The sequence below is a fragment of the Oryza brachyantha genome, chromosome 1 (assembly GCF_000231095.2).
Source record: "Oryza brachyantha chromosome 1, ObraRS2, whole genome shotgun sequence".
Taxonomy (NCBI): Eukaryota; Viridiplantae; Streptophyta; class Magnoliopsida; order Poales; family Poaceae; genus Oryza; species Oryza brachyantha.
Window position 1 is genome coordinate 27788797 of NC_023163.2, and position 7843 is coordinate 27796639.

At 42.6% G+C, this 7843-nt stretch overlaps 1 protein-coding gene across 2 annotated transcripts; it reads left to right on the plus strand.

Annotated features, from left to right (window-relative positions):
• The first annotated feature begins 245 nt into the window (after positions 1-245).
• On the plus strand, positions 246-7355 carry LOC102706516 (pumilio homolog 1-like). Of its 2 annotated transcripts, XM_015843153.2 has the most exons (11): positions 246-602; positions 700-1180; positions 1256-1366; positions 2049-3586; positions 4386-4527; positions 4661-4768; positions 4855-5067; positions 5153-5263; positions 5860-6054; positions 6613-6787; positions 6894-7355. In XM_015843153.2, exons 2-11 carry the CDS (start codon positions 710-712, stop codon positions 6929-6931), a joined length of 3102 nt encoding a protein of 1033 aa, XP_015698639.1. In that variant the 5' UTR covers positions 246-602; positions 700-709; the 3' UTR covers positions 6932-7355. The 2 variants fall into 2 exon arrangements, with proteins under 2 accessions (XP_015698639.1, XP_006644998.1); XM_006644935.3 differs by having other exon boundaries at positions 700-1366.
• The last annotated feature ends 488 nt before the right edge of the window (positions 7356-7843 follow it).

A 7843-nucleotide genomic window follows, 5' to 3' on the forward strand; every position in this document is an offset into this window, starting at 1 on the left:
AATCGTATCGCTTAAATGCTTAATCCGTTCGCTGAATACGGATAATCCGGTACAGGCCCCGGGCCCGCGTGTCAGAGAGGAGTTACTCCTGGAGCCAGCGCAATAAAAGGTATAAAACCCTAGGGGTTCTTGCGGCGGGGGAGATCTGGGCCGTCGATGTGCCGATCCGACGGCGCCGATGCTCCCAGAGCTCGTGCTTATCACCCCCCGCCGTCTCCTTCCTCGGGCACTCGGGCTCCCCCCCTCCGGACTGCTGCTTACCGTGTGCTCCTCCTCCCCATCCCCGCCCCCTTCTGCGAGCAGCTTCGAGGTTTCGGTGCCCGGAATGGCGGAATCGACGGCTGATCGGGGCCCAATCTGAGGTTGGACGCTCGGGTGCCGCGCCCTCCTTGCCCGATCTCTCGAAACCCCTTTCAGAATCCGCGCCGAAATGGCGGCCACCGTCCCGATCGGGCTTGCGAAGCGCGATTCGGTGGTGCTCTGGCCCGGGGGTCGCGAGGGACGCGCTTATTGCGGCTGAACTGTGCCTGCTCTTCGCTGGTGGGCCGTGGGGGCTTGGGTCGTGCAGAGAGATAAAGCTGCGTCTCTTCGCCGCCGCGAGGGTAACTGGGGGCGCGGTTTTCGGGTGCGAGCTTGCCATTTTGGGGAGTTTTTTTTTTGGCGTGTTCATTTTGTGCGATTTGGTGATTTGTGATGTAGGGTTTGTGGCATGATCAGCGCTAGCGCTGTGGCGATGCGTGGTGAGATGGGCGGCGGTGGCGGCGGCGGTGACGAGGAAGAGCTGGAGGACGAGCTTGATGCGCTGCTTGGAGCCGGTGGTGGCGGCGCGCAGCGGCGAGGTGAGGACGCCGGCGAGAGGGAACGGGAGCTCAACATGTTCAGGAGCGGGTCGGCACCGCCGACTATAGAGGGTTCTCTGAACGCCATCAGCGGTCTGCTCCGCGGCGGTGGGGAGGCGGCACTTACCGTTGCCCCGATTCCCGACGCTGAGGCGTTGAACGGGCACGGTGGACTCCTCTCAGAGGATGAGCTCCGAGCCGACCCCGCCTACCTGTCCTACTACTACTCGCATGGCAATCTGAACCCGAGGTTGCCGCCGCCGGTGCTATCGAAGGAGGATTGGCGGTCAACACAGAGACTGAAGGCCGGAGTGGTTGGAGGCATTGGTGACCGAAGGAAGGTACTGCAGGAGGAGACTGGGCATGAGCCGACGGCGGGGAGGCCTGTGTTCTCACAAAATCGTGGTTTTGATCAGGAGGATACAAGGAAGGATGTCGGTGGTGCTGCAGAGTGGGTGGATGGTGGCGGTGATGGACTGATTGGTTTGTCACTTGGGCGGCAGCGCAGCTTCGCTGATATACTTCAGGTTTGTCTCAACTGGTATTGCAAGCGTTTCTACCTTTTGTGCGTACCAGTTGTACCCTGGTGGGTAATTATTTTGTAGGACGTTGCTGCTCTGAGCGTGATGCTAGTTTTTGTGCACATATTAGTTTTACTGTCTTATGTCTTATGTAGGAATCTGGAATTTAGTCAAAGATAATCACATATACAATTTAATTTTGCAGTTTGTCGCTTGATGTTTTTTGGGTTAGAACTGGGGCCTGGATCCCCTCTGATTGACTGGTTATCTTTATTGTTTCCGCATATGGTCTGGAAAAGATGCATAGGTATCCATAAGAAGTTTTGAATCACTCCAGCTCAAGCATAGTTACTGGCAAAGCCATTGGCTGAATGAACTAAAAGCCAGTCCTTGGAATGCTGTAATGTCACCCATTGAGATCTTGTGAGAACACTGACTCTTTCTGATCTGCAGCAAATTTGTTTTTAGTTTCTTTTGGCTTCAACAAACTGCATGTTTGAGGAGTCATCAAACATCAATTGTCTTGATCTGTTCCAAACTTCGAATGACTTGAATTGTTTTCCACAATTGTCGTTGGACATTGTTGATCCCTTAATGTAGCCATGATTTTTCATCTTCTGATAGATTGCTTTGCTATTACTTGTGAACTCTACAGTTTTTAACCCTAAAGTTTTTGTTTATATTGCAGGACAATCTTGGCCGCAGAACTCCTACTTCAGATCATCCTTCTCGTGCAGCCAGTCGCAATTCTTTTCTTGACAATCAGGAACTACTAAATTCTGCTGAGAACCAATACTCTATGCATAATGATATTCTGGAGGCACAACGTCCTGTTGGAAATGTGCAAAATGTTAGTGGCCTTCCCAGTATGAATGCATCTACATCTCAAACTTTTGCATCCGTTCTGGGTTCGTCTGTTTCAAGGAATGCACCAGATTCTCATTATGTTCCAAGAGTCCCTAGCCCTGGCCTTCCACCTGTTGGCGTTAGGATTAATTCTAATGAGAAGAAACTGAATTGCTCATCGTCATTCAATACTGCATCCTCAAAAGCAGCTGACCCTGATGATATTTTAGCTGCACTATCAAACTTAAACATGTCAAAAGATGGTACCTTGAGTGACAGTAACAGCATTAGTCAACCAAAGTTCCAGAGAGAGATAAGTGATCACCAGAATATTTCTCTTGATCCAAAAGCTGTTCAAGTTAATAAGAATCAGCATTCGCTGATGTTGGAAGCTGATTCTGATTATTTGGGTATACCACCTATTTCACAACCTTCAAATCCTTCTTTTGCTGATATTAACAAGAATGTCGCAGGTTTAGCGAACATAAGAAATTCTAATAACACACGTGTAGATGGACACACAGAAATGCAAAGGCCTTCTACCTTGTCTGCTCGTTCATACCACAAGTCCCCATCATCTTCCAATGCAAGCCCAGGTGGTTCTCCTGCCCAACACCAGAATCTTGACAGTATAAATTCAGCATTTTTGAACTATGGACTCGGTGGATATCCACTCAGCCCGGGTTTGCCTTCTATGATGATGAACTGCATGGGCTCAAGCAATATGCCTCCTTTGTTTGAAAATGCTGCTGCTGCATCTGCTATAGCTTCACTTGGGTCAGATTCGAGAAATATTGGTAGCAATATTTTGTCGTCACCTACCTTAAGTCTATCTGATGTGCAGAACCTTGGCAGAACTGGTAACCAAACAGCCACAGGTCTTTTATCTCCTCTCTCTGATCCGTTTTATGTCCAGTACTTAAAGGCAACTCAATATGCAGCACAAGGAGCTGCCAACTGCAGTGACCCTTCCTTGGAAAGAGGTTTCATGGGTAGTCAATACGGTGATTTAACTGCTGTTCAGAAAGCTTATATTGAAGCTTTGCTTCAGCAGCAGAAACAATATGGAATGCCACTTGGTAAGTCAACTACTTCAAACCAAGGCTATTACGGCAATTTGGCTTTTGGCATGGGCATGTCATACCCTGGAAGCCCTTTGGGGAGTCCTGTTGCTTCTCCATCTGGCCCTGGCAGTCCACTCAGGCTCAGCGAGCGGAATATGAGATTTCCTTCTAACTTGAGAAACTTGGGTGGCTGGAATTCTGATCCAAGTGGCTATATGAATGATAACTTCCCATCTTCACTTTTGGATGAATTCAAAAGTAATAAGGCCAGGAGTTTTGAACTTGCTGAGATTGCCAGTCATGTCGTCGAGTTCAGGTACACCTAGTCATTGTGTACTTTTGCAATACTGATATGATTTTGAATTGTATCAAAACCCACGAATAAACCTCCTTCCAGTTCCAGTCACAAATTGATTGAAATGGTCCCCAAAACACAACTTTCACTACACTAAAAATGTAAGGCGTACTTGTTCCCCATAAAGTCAACAATCTTAATATTTGACTAATTATTAAACTAATAATATATACTTTAGTGTAATGCATGTGGTGTCATTAGATTCGTATTTGAAAAATACTTCCATATGATGTTAATTTCGTAGTTGTTGATAATACGTTATGGATAATGAAAGTAATTAATATTCAAAGTAACTATGGGAAACCGTGTCATAATAATTGATACTGTTGGTAAAATTATAATATTTGGACGGGATGTTTTGTGGCAAATATACATATACTGTGCCCAGTTGTCCATGCAGTAATGCTCATTGAGATATTGATAGCTAAAATTTTATGTTTTTAATCCATGCACCCTGATAGTGGCACTGTTTTTTTTTTAAACTGACGGAGTATCTATCAAAACATTCTGTTATTTTATTCTCTTCACTTATTAAGTTGTCAAGTAAAGGTCGAAAAGGGAACTGCATCTTGTTTTTTCATGGTCCGTTTCTCAAATGTAACGCATAAAACTAATCATTCAAGCTTGCAATTCATCAACACATCTAGTTTGTACCATTGCCTCCCAGATAAATGATGTTTCTTTACTTAGTAATCCTTTTATAGTTATTGATGCATTCTAATTCCTTGCACTGGATTTGACATCCACTTTGATTATGCAGTGCTGACCAATACGGAAGCCGTTTCATACAGCAAAAGCTTGAAACCGCAACAGTTGAGGAAAAAGACATGGTTTTTAAGGAGATAATGCCTCAGGCTCTCTCATTGATGACCGATGTATTTGGAAACTACGTGGTGCAGAAGGTATTCTTTTCTGAAACTTAGTGGTACCTCCTTATGGAGGTGGGATGACCATTTTTTGTGGTCACAGTACTCCTATTGTCCTTTTAAGGTTCGTTTAAGCTGTTTGATGACTTAGCCTGTGTTTTCTATGTAGTTCTTTGAGCACGGGAGTGCAGCACAGCGTAGGGAGCTGGCCGATCAACTATTTGGTCATGTTTTAGCTCTCAGCCTCCAGATGTATGGGTGCCGAGTTATCCAAAAGGTACTGCACAGTTTTGTATGTTTCTTTTTTGGTGAGAAAAGGTTTACTCTTATCTTTTGGTAATATGTGCATTCACATTACTGAAGGCAATAGAAGTGGTTGACCTGGACCAGAAGACAAAAATGGTTACTGAGCTTGATGGCCATATCATGCGATGTGTGCGTGATCAAAATGGAAACCACGTTATCCAAAAATGTATTGAATGTGTACCGGAGGATTCAATTCAGTTTATCATCTCAACATTTTATGGTCAAGTTGTTCCATTGTCCACTCATCCCTATGGCTGCAGGGTCATACAGGTTCACTATTGAATTCTACATCTATATGCGATTATCCTGTCCTTCATTTTGTCTTGTGTAAACTCCCAATCTCTTCCGTGTGCAGAGAGTACTGGAGCATTGCACTGATCTAAAAACACAGGAAATAGTCATGGATGAAATATTACAATCTGTGTGCATGTTGGCACAAGATCAATATGGAAATTATGTTGTTCAGGTGTGTATTCTCTGGAACTATTTCAGCCCCTTCTACCCCTTTTGGCTTTGCTATAGCATTCTAGTGGCCGTTCTACTCTGCAAGTCTTAATGGTCTTGAACTTACCCATTTTTTTTTGCTAGAGTGGCCTTTATCGTTTGAAATATATTTAATACTTATGAATTTGTTTTGCTTGAGTGGCCTTGTTTTCGTTCAAGGCATAGAAACATAACCTAAGAGCAGGGCTAGCAAATACCAATTTTGAACTTTCATAGATGCTAACTTCTGGTTCTGGATGTATGAGTTATGCACATATGTTCTCATCTTTAATGATTTCATGATCAGTTATACTAGATTTATGCTATCCACACTGAAGAGGACAAATATTCTTCACTTTATACATTTGGTTAGGTCTGCTTATGCTGATCATTTTGACTGGTCACAGAGTTGCATATGTAGGATCTAATATACACCATAGTTGATCGTGCCTAATGACATTTCTACATTTCATATCTCTCTATTTACATGAGTTAGAATCAATTGGTCATATATGTTACTTCCATACCTTGTTTTAAGCGATCATATGTTTTGAGGACATCTGATTTACAATTGTGCAGCATGTTTTGGAGCACGGGAAGCCTCATGAACGATCTATCATTATTGAAAAACTAGCTGGGCAGATCATTCAGATGAGTCAACAGAAATTTGCCTCAAATGTTGTTGAGAAGTGTTTAACATTTGGTGGACCTGCAGAACGAGAAGTCCTCATAAATGAAATGCTCGGAACTACTGATGAGAATGAGCCTCTTCAGGTTTTCATTATGATCTTTTTTGTTTTATTTGCCGTCCAATTGAATTATTGAGTAGAGCTTCATATTTTTTTTTCTATGTATTCTTTTTACTGAGGGGCAGTAAGGCAATTCGATGTGTGTGAAAATAGAACTTTTAATTTAACACAATTGTTTTAGGCAATTATTCATGAGATACCATGCTGGGCTTTTACTGCATTCTGCAGTTGTGATTACCATATCTTCTTGTACTTGGCCTTACATGGAAATACTATCATTCACCCTAGTATTTTGTCAACATTTATGCACATCCTCACCAGAAAAACACATCAAGCATTTCTAGAAAACTATGTTAAACCCTTATATATCAAAACATAGCATGCTGAATTGATTTTGAATGTGCACAGCTAATTAAAGTATTAAGCTGACCTCATGATAAACGTGACTTCTGTGTGGTGTTATTTTCTGATCTTGTGATGTGTTCTCCAGATTTTTGGATCTCTTGTTTCCTGTCTGAACCCTTCTTTTTATGGAGAAATTGTATTCAACTTTCTGACCCACTTTTTTATAAACCAATCTCAGGCCATGATGAAGGATCAGTTTGGCAACTATGTTGTACAGAAAGTTCTGGAGACTTGTGATGATCAGCAACGTGAGTTGATCCTATCACGAATAAAGGTCCATTTGAGTGCACTGAAGAAATATACATATGGGAAGCACATAGTTGCTCGGGTAGAAAAACTAGTTGCTGCTGGTGGTAAGTTTTTGTAGACATCGTGAAACCTTGGTATTTTTAGACCGTATTTTCTAGTTATATTTATCCTTTTTAACATAACTTTTTTCCTTTCAAAATTTAATTCCAGAGAGGAGGATTGGACTTCAGTCACAATATCCTTCATAATGGCATGAAAATGACAATGTACAGCTAACCATGGCTAGCCAGATCTACCTTCTGTCTTCTGCTTTGGGCTGCTACAAGCCAACATTAAAAATAAACGTGTTGTACTAAGAAGTTTGTACATTTTGTAGTTTGAGCTTATAGTTATGTCAGGGTGAGGCTCGGAGTTTATTTACCTGATGCCGCTGCAGAGAAGATAGGCGTTCTGTATAAGTCGTTTAGGTGTAAAAAAGAGGAAGAAAGTCTATATTTTGCGATGAGACTGTACAAATCTGCGATCCTGAGAGAGCTACCAGCTGTTCCTGTTTAGGATAAGATCTTAATGATCACCCATGTTTATCACTGATGGATGTTCTCGATACTACTGATGTAATTGTTCCAGCTTCTGGAGGCAAATGCCGTTTTTCAACCTTGAATCCTTGATTACTGATTGTGCTAGACTAGTATCTTGTGCCTTTGGATGATAATCCTGTGACTCAGTTTTTTCGCTTGTGAGACCAGCATGCATGTTCATTACGACCCGTGGACAACTATCCAGTGAAGCAAAATGGCTTATTTCTGGTGATGCCAATTCAAGTCTTGGAATCTGGGTCGGTCATTTTTATCTGTGCCCATGTCATTTGAGAGCTTTCTTACACTTGCAACAACTAATCTATTACGTGCCTGACTTGGCGTGGGACAGCCTCGTCGTTGACATGCCCACGTGGTCTCAACTTGCGGTTGTTTAACAACTGAGTATGACTACTACCTTTCCGCATTGCATCGCTGTCGAATCGTTATCCTGCTATCCGAGACGTGAATGTACCATCAAACACAAATGGGGTTAGTGTTGAAATGGAATATTTGCAAATAAAAAAATAGTTTATAAATAAGATTTTATAAAAAGTAAAGTCTAAAAATAAACAACAATAGAAA